Source organism: Ascaphus truei, chromosome 19, assembly GCF_040206685.1.
Source record: "Ascaphus truei isolate aAscTru1 chromosome 19, aAscTru1.hap1, whole genome shotgun sequence".
Taxonomy (NCBI): domain Eukaryota; kingdom Metazoa; phylum Chordata; class Amphibia; order Anura; family Ascaphidae; genus Ascaphus; species Ascaphus truei.
Genome location: NC_134501.1, coordinates 38576152 through 38589936, shown reverse-complemented (window position 1 = coordinate 38589936; position 13785 = coordinate 38576152). Strand labels below are relative to the sequence as shown.

The window sequence follows — 13785 nt, the reverse complement described above, 5'->3', positions numbered from 1 at the left end:
TGATTGAGCCACCTGTGCTGAAGCAGAGACGGAGCCACCTGTGCTGAAGCAGGCACTGATGGAGCCACCTGTGCTGAAACAGGGACTCTGAGCCACCTGTGCTGAAGCAGGGATATCCTTAAAACCTGACTAATGTGACCAGGTTTGAGGACTGGAGAAGCCCATCCTTTAGTCTACGCCCTTTATTTAACTTTTTTTTTTTTACCCAAAAAAGGATAAATATGTGGAACTCTTGCACTAATGTACATTATTGTTAGGTTAATAGCAACTAATAACTACTGTTTTTCCACACACACATGTGTCGTCCTGATTTCACACCTGACTTGCTATAATCTGATTGTTTTATATTCACCTCCTGCCTAATATTTTGGCTATCTATTCTTTCTTTGTATTTACAGAAGCAGCCCTGGATTGAGGACTGTTTTAAGGTACGTCTGTCTTTTCCCCTTTAATAATTGTGTCTCCGTTTATTTTAATGATTAATTTATTAAGTTAAATGTCTGTGTCCATTTTCACAAAGGAAAGTCACAAACATAGATTAGGTTTGAAGGAGCAGGACAAGATGCCACCAGTTACTTACTGGAATGTAAATACCCGGGCGTCGCACCGGCCAATAGGAAGCTGCGATGGATGAGATTGCGTTTTCCTATTGGCCCATGTGATGTGCGAGATTTAAAAGCCATTTCTTTAAACCTTTTTCATTGACGGATGAACCAAAGCAGCATAATGATGTGCTAATGGGTTGTTTTACATGTGACCCACTTTGCAGACCCACAGAAGACTGATTCTTTCTTAATTGTGCACATTTAGTTAGGGTGAACATGTCTGGGCAACTTCACATTTGAACATTGTCAAATCTAAAAAGCCAGTATAACCAGCCTCACACTGATGAGACCCCAAATGTTGACAAAGTTGTCTGTGAGTAGGTTTACTGGCTCTGCACTTCTGTAACCCAGGCTGTGCTGAGAAGCTGTGTAAGGCCGAGCGTATAGTGCCCACGACGGGCGACGTCGCCCAAAAACAAATACATTGCCGTCGCCGCGTGCGCTTATAGTAAGCGCGACGGCGACAATGCGACGGAGCGACGTCGCGTCGCCAAATTTGAAAGCTGGCAATATTTTATTTTTCAAGGGCTGTCGCCTCATGTGACAGCCCCTGAACCAATCAAATGACAGAAATCCTGTGACGCTGCCACAAAGCGAAATATAACTTTCGCTAACGGCGACGGGTGGCTTCACCCGTCCCATCGCCCGTCGCGGGTACTATACAAGCTGCCTAATGCAGCAGGCAGAAGCTTATTGGGCTCTATGATAAAATGTATTTGAAGCAAAAGGTGACACTGTGTGCTCATTTGCATGTCAGTTCCCAGAATCCCTAGCTGCAGTGGAAGCGCTGTATGCTAAGAGATAATGGGGACAGGCAGGGTTGCAGACCTGTCAGACGTGTGAATCAATCTTTTTATTTGCTAAAATCTAAATGACTGTTTGAAGCCTCCCGCGGCAATAAGAATCTAGAGACTGTGTATTAACAGAGCTAAAGGCTGGGTGCGAAGCGCTGGCTTCTGTCTGCATGTCCCGGTCTGTTCCTAAAGCACCCGAAATATTTATTGAAATAATATTTCCAGCATTAATTACAGCGATTAATGAAAACAGCTAAGCGCCACGTAACGAGAACGGGTGTTTATCCGGATTGTTAATGTGATATGTTAGATTTCATTAAGCAGTAACGATGTTGCAAATGAGACACAAATTACTGTTGCATCTGTTAGGAGAACGCATTAGTGCCAAATAACTGCAAATGCAGCCGTCGGGCGATGTTCATTAGCCAATCACTCCTCATGGTGGCCGATCTATCCGTGGCGGATGTGAATTGGACTTTCTGAAACAGGGGGGAAAAATTACACTTTTTTTTTCAGTGCCGCAGAAGGGGGGAGGAAAAAAAAAAAAAGAAAGTGAAAAACCCTAGGGCAGAGGTTCCCGGGCTGGCCAACTCCAGTCCTCAAGGGCCACCAACAGGTCGGGTGTTCAGGATATCCCTGCTTCAGCACAGGTGGTTCAATCAGTCTCTGCTTCAGCACAGGTGGTTCAATCAGTCTCTGCTTCAGCACAGTCTTTGACTGAGCCACTGATTGGGCCACGGGCACCCGTGCTGAAGCAGGGATATCCTGAAAACCTGACCTGTTGGTGGCCATGGAGGACTGGAGTTGGCCAGCCCTGGCCTGTGGATTCTGAGCAGACCTCCTCCTCGCTGGTGCTAGACCTATGACAGCTGGCAACCTCTCTACATGAGGAAGGGGTTGTTCCCCTCATTCAGCGTGTACATCTTCTCGCGCGGTTATTAATTTCTATCATCATTACCAGTTTGAAGGATGACAATTTACGGCGGATAATGAGATCTTTCGCTGAACATATAATTTCCCCATTAACGAGCGTGAAAAACCTCGTCGGAAACAATGTAAGTGGTAGGCCTCCCAGGACACGAATTTTTGCATTTATTTTGTAAACAGAATTTCAGAATCCACAGAGATTGATGTGTGGCTGAATCGTTGGTATTATTCACCGCTAAGGGTTTTTATTATATAAAAATACTTTAGTGCATGTATGTATGTCTTTATCTATATAGCGCCATTAATGTACACAGCGCTTCACAGCAATAATATACGTGGCAATCATATCAATTACAAATAATACAAATAACACATCATGGGAATAAATGCTTCAGACTTACAAATTAACATTTAGGAAGAGGAGTCCCTGCTCCGAAGAGCTTACAATCAATTGATTAATTAGTGTGTGTTTGTGTGTGTGCGTGCATGTGGATACAGAGGTATAGAGAGCCTATAGGGGCCTATTCACTAAACTTCGATAAGTTCAGTGCATTGCCGAGCGTTTTTGCATGTTCTTACTGCACTATAAAAAAATGTGTGTCAAAACGGTGTTTACTAAGAAAAATCACATTTTTTTTAAAGTTCGGTAAGAAATAGTGCAACATCGCACTACTGTACTTAGTTTTTTTTGTTCTTCAAAGAATTATCGCAGGACTTGTGTGTTGCTTAAACTGAAGCCTGGAAGAGCAGCACAGGGTATTGTAGCATGGGGTCTCCTGAGCTGAACCGCATTAATTTCAGCCACGGGGAGCCCCTGCTTCCCGAGTTATAGGCCTTGTATGGGGTGCCGGTATCTCCCGCGTGTTTAAATGTCCCGATCACGTGACGCGGGAGGTTTAAACATTGTTGGGGGATACCGGCACCCCATACCGGGGCCTGAAACTCGTGAAGCAGGGGGTCCCAGAGGCTGAAATTAACGTGGTTCAGCTCAGGAGAGCCCCTGCTACAATACTCTATTAAAATGTACATTAAAGCAGCTGCATTACTGTAGCGGCTAGCTGCTAAGCCAATGACGGGGTTAAGACACAGTACCCGGTTTCTTGGGGGTAGAGGGGGTGGGTGAAGGGGGTACTTGGCCCAGAGTGGGTGGTTAGGCCTACCAGGAACGTTACGGGAGGAGGTAACCCCTTCATTACCATAGTGGTGGTAATCGCGATGGTAATGAAAGGGTTAACCCCTCCCGCTACCCACCGAGAGGCCTGACCACCCACCCTGGGCCAAGTACCCCCTGCACCCACCCCCACCACCTCAAAGAAACATTCAAATACAACAACCTTACTAGCCAGCCCCGCTACCTCCAACCACCCCCCCCAACGCATGCAGTACAATAATGGGCAAAATTCCTATTATCCAGATATGGATAGAAGCGCATTTTCCCATTAATAATAAAACATTACCCAGTCAGCATAAAGTAATAAAAGTTCTACTTACCCCTGCCAGGATGAAGGCCATTCTCGTCTTCCTGCGCATCCTCCTCGTCCTCCATGGGCAGCAACATTACAATAAAAAAACAAACTAATGACCACTAACCCCTTAATCACCTTAGCGGTTAGTAACCTCTATAGTAATTAAGGGGCTAACCCCCCTCCCCTGCTACCCACTCGGGAGGCCTAACCACCCTCTCCGGGGCAACTACCCCCACCCCCTCTACCCATTAATTGTCACAGTGGTACACCATGACCATAATATGGATTGCCACAATGACAATGAATGGGAAATCTAAAAAACCACACATAACAAAAAATACAATACATTACTATGAAATAAAAACAAACATTTGCCAAAAAAGCTTGATTGTCACTGTGCTTATCTATACCCAGAAAGGGGCATAGATAAACACTTTGGCAGTAAATGGCAACCTAAAAAAATACACAATAAATAAAATACAATCAATGTGTTTCTTACCTTTGCTGTATTCACCCCGTCCTACTCCGGCACCAGGTCTTGACACACGACGCAATGCTTCTCAAACAGCCGATGCAAAGAAGTCTGTGATCATCGGTTGATTGAAGAGACTTTTCCGGTAAGTTCTTTTCTTCTTTTCTTCTTTCTTTCCTTCTTTCTTTTCTTCTGTCTTCTTGGCCTCAAATGAGATGGGACAGGCCTTATATAAGTTATATAATGTTACACCCCCATTGGTTGGTGTACCATGCGACAGGTTCCATTTTTTTAAGGATGTGATGTCATCAAAAAGGGAGGGAAGCCAGCCACTCAGGTAGTATATGCTTCCCTCCCTTCAAGATGATGTCACTTCAGCAAAAAACAAAATGGCAGCCATTACATGGTCACCAACTAATCGGATTGGTTGATATACCATGTGATGCCTTTCCTTGTGATGCATCAAAAAGGGAGGTAAGGTAGCCAATCAGGTAGCATGCCTCCCTCCAAAAAAGGAAAGGCATCACATGATATATCTACCAATCTGATTGGTTGGTGAACATGTGATGGCTGCCATTTTCTTTTTTTTGCCGAAGTGACGTCATTTTAAAGGGAGGGAAGCATATACTACCTGATTGGCTGGCTTCCCTCCCTTTTTGATGATGATACATCCTTTAAAAAAATGGAACCTGTCACATGGTACACCAACCAATTGGATTAGGGGTGTACCATTTGACACTCAAATGTGATGTTGCAGGCTTTGTATAAGGCCTGTCCTGTCTCATTTGAGGCCAAGAAGATAATTTATTTATTTATTTATAAAATATTTTACCAGGAAGTAATACATTGAGAGTTACCTCTCGTTTTCAAGTATGTCCTGGGCACAGAGTAAACATAATGGCGCAACATCTCCAGTCTCTTTTGGATTGTAACACAGAGAAGACAGAAGAAAAGAAAGAAGAAAGCAGGAAAGAAAGAAATAAAAGAAAGAAGGAAAGAACTTACCGTAGACATCTCTTCATTCAACAGAGGACCATGGACTTCTTTGAATGGCTGTTGAGAAGTATTGCATTGTGGCTCAATAGATGGTGCTGGAGTAGGACCGGGGTGTATGCAGCAAAGGTAAGAAACACATTGATTGTATTTTATTTAAATGTGTATTTTTTTTAGGTTGCCCATTTACTGCCAATGTGCTTATCTATGCCCCATTCTGGGTATATATAATATATAATCACAGTGACATCTATGCATTTGTTGGCAAATGTTTGTTTTTATTTAATTGTAATGTATTGTATTTTTTGTTGTGTTTTGTTTAGCTTGCCCATTCATTGTTAATTTAGCAATCGGGCATGGTTTACTACTGTGGCAATCAATGGGTAGAGGGGGTGGGGGTAGTTGCCCCCGGGAGGGTGGTTAGGCCTCCTTGGTGGGTAGGAGGTGAGGGGAGATAACTCCTTAATTACTATAGCGGTTACTAACCACTAAGGTGATTAAGGAGTTAGTGACAAGTAATTTGTTTGTTTATTGTAATGTTGCTGCCCATGGATGACGAGGAAGACACGGAGGAAGACGAGGACAGCCTATATTCTGGCAGGGGTAAGTACAACTTTAATTCACGTTATGCTGGCTGGGTAATGTTTTATTTTTAATGGGAAAATGCGCTATTATCCATATCTGGATAACAGGAGTTTTGCCCATTATTGTACTGTATGTGTTGGGGGGGGGGGGGGAGTGGGGGGAGGGGTAAATGTGTTGGGTAGTAGGGTTGTTGTGTTTTAATGTTTCTTGGGGGTAGAGGAGGTGGGTGAAGGGGGTACTTGCCCCAGGGTGGATAGTTAGGCCTCTTGGGTGGGTAGAGGGAGGGGTTAACCCCTTCATTACCATAGTGGTTACCACCACTATGGTAATGAAGGATTTAATTCCTCCCACAACCTTCCTGGTAGGCCTAACCACCCACTCTGGGCCAAGTACCCACCCCCTATAGCCCAAGAAACCAGGTACTGTGGCTTAACCCCTTCATTGCCTTCGTGGCTAAGTTAGTGATGTTGTTTTAATGTAAATTTTAATAACAGAATATTGCAGCAGAGGGTCTCTGTAACAGAACCGCATTAATTCCAGCCCCGGGGACCCCCTGCTTCCCGAGTTACAGGCCCCCAGTATGGGATGCCATTATCTCCCTGCATTGTTTAAATCTCCCGCGTCACGTGATCAGGACATTTAAACACACAGGAGATACTGACACCCCATACCGTGGCCTGTAACATGGGAAGCAGGGGGTATATATATATATATATATATATATATATATATATATATATATATATATATATATATATATATAAATTATAGTATTATGCTTATATAGAGGTTCTGTGAATGTTGGTTGTATGGCTTTATAATAAAACATAAATGTTATAGATTTATTTCAAATTGTAGATATGGCATAAAACAAGTCATCACCGCGCGTGTAGCTCACCTGAGTTTAGTTAAACAGAACTCTACAATGAATAAGACCTTAGACTTGTAGTAAAGTACCATCGATGATGATTAAAATAAACGCTGTATTGCATCCCAGCCAGAGTTTATTTCACAACCTGTCCACTGTCCAAACACAGCCGCCCACCTTGAAAATTTGCCGAAACGGTGTTAGAATCATCATTGCTGCTGCTGCTGCCGCCGCCGAATAATTTGTACGGTGACCAATATCAGACAATGTTATATTACAGGGAGATAAATAGGAAAATGCACTGAAAACATTAATATAACAATTTGTGTTTTCTAGTGTGTATAAAATAAAACAGAAGCACACACGGGCAGATTGTACTGCGCTGTGTTGTTCACGATTGTCAGAATTTATGGTGCATGAGTATTTTATAATGTGAGCTATTTTTTCTGACACTTAGGTATCAATAAATGGGCAATTTGATATGCAGCTAGACCTAATGTATCTGTTGCTCAAACAAAGACAGATGTTGCTAATTAGGTACGCATTAAAAAACTGTTAATACTGGTACACCATTAAAAGCATATGATAATTAGACTTAAATCTTTAATCAGAATAATCTGCATGTGCTTTCACAACCTGCTCAGCAGAAGTTTTTCTTTTGATTTCTGAATAGGATGGCAAAATAAACATGTGTGCTCTTTGTTCTAGCCCAGTAATGATGCTTAAAAGTACATGTCAAAATGGCCAAAATGGTACATCTTAAATGGTCGTTAGAAACGCAACTCGGTTATCAGAGTTTATAGAATAGAAGATTACAATACTGAAATAATTAGCCGTTTACTGAATGAAGAAAATTATATTTTGAGAACCCGTAGTGTAGGAATAATATGGTGTATCAATGCAGTGAATGTTTGCGTTGACGTATTGCACTGCACCATTTTTGACAATGGCCCCCAAACATACCCAGTTTGCCTTGGTGCCATGGGTCCCTGGTGTTCATTTGGATAATTGGGATGTGGTACCATTTTAACCGTTTACAAACCAATGGGGGATATTCATGCCATGTTTGCCGGCATGTCATCACTCACTGATTAGACTGAGAATCACTAATTTGGAGTCGGTGTCACTGATGTTTACTGTGCGTTGGAAATTTCTGTGGTGCAGTAGTCTCACCGCAAAAAATTAGCCCTTTTCTATTAACCCCTTTAAGTGCCGGATAGGGTCGAGCACTCAAGGGCCACGGCCTGGCCCGGAAAATCACAATCATGTGACCACTCCTCAGCGATCACATGACAGTGACATTATCTGGTGGCATAAATGGAAGGGGAGATCCTCCCCCTCCCCCTGTTCAGGTTGCGAACAGCTTTCTGTAGAGCGCTGGTCATGGCTTCCACTGGAAGACAAGCAAGAAGGCCATGACGTATCAGGTACATCACAAGGGCCTCTTACGAGCCAGGCCTCTGAATGTACAAAGTTTTAAATGCCATTTTTAGGTCCCGAACCCCTAAATCTCACTAGTTTGGGCCTTGCACAGTGTTTGTTGATTTAGTTTTAGGCCTAAAATTAGCACCCGTTTGTAAAAGATGGGTTTCTGTTTTCCATTTAACAGACATTCCACACTCCCAGTCTTGGAGACGAAGAATTTGAGATCCCACCCATCACTCCACCTCCAGAAACAGACCCTTCTCTTGGCATGACCGATGTCCTGCTGCCGTTTCAAGTAATGGGAGAAGCGCTGTCTGCTCAAGGGAACGAATATGTACCCCAATTTCCACCTCAAAGTCTTGACCTTCCTTCTATTACCATATCTCGAAATCTCATGGACCAGGAGGGTATAATTCACAGCAATGGTTTGACAATGGTAAGCTTGGTTTCTACCATTCTGTTTATATTGTATCTATGTTAGAAGATCATCGCACAGTGACTTTATGTATTTATTTTTATCTGTATAAATATGTGTGTGGATATATATATATATATATATATATACGTGTGTGTGTGTTCATACACAAACACACACACAGATATGCAGTATATGAGATGTGCACGTGAAACCATTTTTTTTGTTCTAAAAAAATGTTCCGTAGTTTGCTTTTGCCTAAAGTCCCTTTATTTTGGATTATCAGGAAAATGTGAATTTGCTGAAAAAATCAAAACGTGTAATCAGAGCTGTTGTTTGCTTACTATGTAATCATTTAAGTATTTCATTTAAGTAAATATTTTGATATTTGTCATACAGTGATAAATATTTACATGAAGGGCCCGGCGGGGGAATTCCATTGTAGGGTACTAGGGGGGTAGGGGGGAAGAGGAGGCCAAGAAGGGGGAGAGAGGGTGGGTAAGTCCAACCCAGACAGTTATAGGCTTGTGAACCCTTTCACTGCTCTGCACTCCGCTGCTGAATGTTCAGGCGGTAAAAGGGTTAAAGTGTTATCACATGACGCCGCTCCCAACTGAACCCAACAAGCCTTCTTCAGACCTTACCTTAGCCCAGGGGTGACCAACTCCAGTCCTCAAGGGCCATCAACAGGTCAGGCTTTCAGGATATCCCTGATTGAGCCATCTGTGCTGAAGCAGGGATATTCCTAATACATGGCCTGTTGGTGGCCCTTGAGGACTGGAGTTGACCGCTCCTGCTCTATGCCAACCCATATATGCTCAACAATTCATGCTGTGAATTGAGACATGGAATGAATAATAATCATGTAAACCCCCTGTGTGTGTGTGTGTGTGTGAGCTCACACACTGTCACACTGCCCCCTGGCAGGTTCCTCTCCAACGTGACTGTGATGGACATGAGAGTAACCAATAATAACAACAGCTGTGGGGGAGGAGGGACTATGAGGGAGAGGAGCCTTTAAAATGGAGAGGCAGCCATGTTGGATTAGATCTGCGCGGACCTGAGCACAGCAGGTTCATTCGAGGTCTGCAGAGATAGTGCACGTGGTGACAGGAGCTGCGAGATACTGTACAGTTGCAGAGTGGTTAAAAGATCGGGCACCGCTGGAGGGGACCCTCAACGGCTATAGAAACACAGTGGTACCGACGCACCTTTTCAAAGAACAGGCCTTCAACAGATTTCAGTACAACACGAGCTCCCATGGTGTTCCGTCACCATCATAAGCCAACATACTCAGGATTGGGTGGCTACTACACCACTGACACTGACTCACACCCACACAGCGCCATTTGGGGATTGTGTTGAAAGGGTGTACAGTGTGTAGTGAACCTCTGCTGAGGATCACAAGGTATTCACGTTATTAAGTGTGTAGTAAACTAGTTGAATTACCCATAATGTGTTTGTATTATTCCTGCCGTCTGACCATAGGTCACGTTCGGCCCAGTAAGTGACACGGGACTCAGGCCTCAGCGATAGTTGTAAATCTGAGAGCTAAAATTAGAGGGGTTTCAGTTATAATAATCACTCCGCTATAAAGCAACAGGATCTAACCGTAGGATTGTGAAATAGTTATAATTAAATCCTAGAACTGCCACTCTTTTACCATTCTGCGAGAAAGTAAACAATTGGGGGGGATTTCAAGGCTGTAGGTAGTTTCCTAAATGTTACTACTTTGTGGGAATATGAACAGCAAGGGGGCGGTCCCCGCACTCTAAAAAGTATATCAAGAAAGACCACAACAAGTAATCTCAGAAGAAATGCAATTATTTATCAACTTAATAGTAAAGCATACACTGTGTGACCATGATTATCCAACAATAGCTGTTAACACAGTAGGCTATATGAAGAAATAACTAGTTCACAAAAATGTATATACAGTAGGGCCCCGCTTTACAGCGCTCCGCTTTACGGCGTTCCACTCATACAGCGTTTCCCAATGTATACCCATTTTCATTAAGTTCGGCGCTTGTTCCGTTTTTCCGGCCATTTTCGGTATGACATGCACAGCAGCAAAGTATCCGGCTGTCACTAAACAACAGTTTTAGTGCGTGCGCAACTCCTTGTCAGATGCCATTTGTCAGCTAAACAGTCTGTTTAGAGCTCTGCAACTTTGTTTTCAAAGGTACAATACAGTACAGTAGGGTCCCGCTTTACGGCGATTTCTGCTTTACAGCGGCGGCCTGGAACGGAACCCGCTGTATGAGCGGGGCCCTGCTGTACAACACTAGTTGTTAACACATAAGGCTAGATTCCCGCTGGCTGCTGCAGCGCTAGCTATGGCAGGCGCTGCGGGGACAAGAGCCGCCCCTCAATGGGGCCGGGCCCGCTGCGAGGGGGGGCCGCCGCGCTGCACGGGGAGTTTTTCAGGCAGACCTGAAAATTGGGATTAACACTAGCAACGGAGGGCTAGGCCACGCCCCGTGGTTGTTCAGCCAATGAGGGCGAACCTGCCGGATGACTTAATGGCCGCGCCCCCATCACTTCCCTGTCACGCCCCCCCTGTCTTTCCCCCTGCAGCTCACTGCAGACCGGGGAACTCGGCTGGACACGCCGCTTGCCTCGCAGGCGCGCGTGCAGCGCAGACAGCGGGGCCATAGCCTAAGGCTGTAAGTAGAAATTACTAGCACACAGAGGAAAAATATCCACAAAGGAAAAAGCTGTACAAGGTAAAAAACTGACAACCACAAAGGACACTAAAATCACAAAAATACTTTAGTGTCCTTTGTGGGTTTCAGTTTTTGTTGTGTTGTCAGTGAGAGCAACGAAGTCTAATACATCTATAAATCCTACAGCTCAAAAAGAAATCCGCATAAGATGTAAAATAAACCCCCACGTTTTAATATACTCGACATTTGCAAATTGACGCAAACATATATTTTTTAGAAATCACGTTAGTGAATATATTGCTTCTCCTTGAAACATCCCCACTATTTACACTAATAGACACTCCTCATACATAGTTACATAGTTACAGAGTTACAGAGTAGATGAGGTTGAAAAAAGACATACATCCATGAAGTTCATCCTATGCTAAATTTAGACGACAGATACTTTATCCTATATTTGTATTTACAGTATTTTGATCCAGAGGAAGGCAAACAAAAAACCCCAGTGACACATTATCCAACGAAGTCTCATAAGGGGAAAAATAAATTCCTTCCTGACTCCAAATACTGGCAATCGGATTACTTCCTGGATCAACATCCTTCCCCTGTTTACTTATTTGGTATATTCCTGTATAGACTGTATACTGACAAGACTGTAACAATGGTATTTGGGACCAAGACTACATTTTTAAAGCTTACAGTGACTGAGCTCCAGATCAGAACCAACGCTAACACCACCCTAACTCCTGTCACTAGTTTTAAATACCTGGGCATATGGTTTGACTCCCACTTAACATTCAGGATGCACATTGATACCCTGACATCCAAAACCTATGCCAAAGTAGGTGTACTTTATAGGAACAAATCCTCCCTAAGTCTCCTGGTCAGAAAGCGTATCGCACAGCAGATGCTAATGCCAATTATCGACTATGGAGACATAGTATACGGCTCGGCACCTCAAACCCACCTTAGCAAACTGGACACCCTCTACAATTCAATATGCCGTTTGGTTCTCCAATGCAACTACAACACACATCACTGCGAAATGCTCAAAGAACTAGATTGGTCATCACTTGAGTCTAGGCGCCAGGTTCACCTTTCCTGTCTTGCCTTCAAATACTTTCTGGGCAAGCTACCTATCTATCTGAACAAGCTCCTCACCCCTACCACATGCAGCACCTATCATCTGAGATCAGACTCAAAAAGACCGTTCATGGTCCCAAGGCTCAACAAAGTATCCGGCCGCTCCTCCTTCTCTTACCGTCTCTTACTGTGCACCCCAAAACTGGAACAATCTACCGGAGTCTCTCACATCCACCACCAGTTTAAGTTCTTTCAAACCAAAGCTGTCTCACATTTTAATCTGGTCTGTAACTGTTACATACGCCCATAATATATAGTATCTTAACTGTGCATGCAATGTCTTGTATATAATGTATACCCTGTTCACTTATGTAATTGTATTTGTAACCATGTATTATTTGTCATTTAACCCTTTGCCCAGGACATACTTGAAACCGAGAGGTAACTCTCAATGTATTATTTCCTGGTAAAATATTTTATTAATAATAATAAATAATAATAATAATACCTTTACTTTCTACAATGCAGGTCAACCTTATTTTGAAGATATCTATTGTATCTGCCATCACAGTCTCCATGTATAATGAATCCCACACTGTAACTGCCCTTACCTTTGTTGCTGGTGAAATCTCCTTTCCCTTAAGGGATGTCAAACCTTTTTTTGAAGAGCTCTACTGTATCTGCCATCTCTCTCTCTCTATCATAAAGAAGGTACGATACCTAGAGAGGCTTTCTCAGAACCGCGCCGCAAAACTATTGTCGTGCTTCACATGGCAGAACAGAAAGACCTCAACACGCAGAACGGAGCCCTTGTTATTAATTTACGTAACTAATATACATAACTACAGTAATGATTCCAGCAAGACGTTCTCTTTTCTCCTGCATAAGGATGCATAACAGAGCAAGAGCACAAATCTAGCATGAATTAATTTTACACCTGCCTGTGTTAATGGGCCAATTTATTATCTAGATTGCTTGGCCTTTGTGTTTGTTACACAGTTCATTAAAATTCCCCAAATCGCTATGTTGACGGTTCTTAATAAGATGTCCGTGTGCTCTTACTGGCAGGGGCAAATATTTATCAATAAGCCAGAAATGAATCATTGCAATTAGTTATTGGGTAACTTGCTGTACTGATACTGTTACGCGGCACACGCTTTGGGGAATAAATACAGAATACTTTACCTATGACATGTCATTTCATGGCCAGTTGAATTGAGCATCAATTAAATTAATAAGGGCGGGGGTAGAAAAATAATTATAGCATGGACGCAAAATAAACCATGTTTTCGATACAATAGTATTAGGGTATTGTTTGAAGGTGCGGTTAAAATGAGCTACAGTATGGCAGTGATGTATTTCGTGACTTAAATTGTTGTTTGCAGCTTTTCAAAAAAATCTCAGACAGATAAATATACAGGTCAACCCCGTTATAACGCGATCCGTTACAACGCGAATCCGCTTATAACGCGATACAACCGTGGCT

General features: G+C 43.1%; 1 protein-coding gene across 2 annotated transcripts in view; it reads left to right on the top strand.

Annotated features, from left to right (window-relative positions):
* Positions 1 to 13785, top strand: part of TOX3 (TOX high mobility group box family member 3) — a 160509-nt gene that overhangs the window by 113290 nt on the left and 33434 nt on the right. For both annotated transcript variants that reach the window (XM_075577152.1, XM_075577153.1), the window contains exons 4-5: positions 399 to 428; positions 8320 to 8571. In XM_075577152.1, the coding sequence (XP_075433267.1) occupies positions 399 to 428; positions 8320 to 8571 (282 nt within the window). The remainder of the gene's footprint in view (positions 1 to 398; positions 429 to 8319; positions 8572 to 13785) is intronic.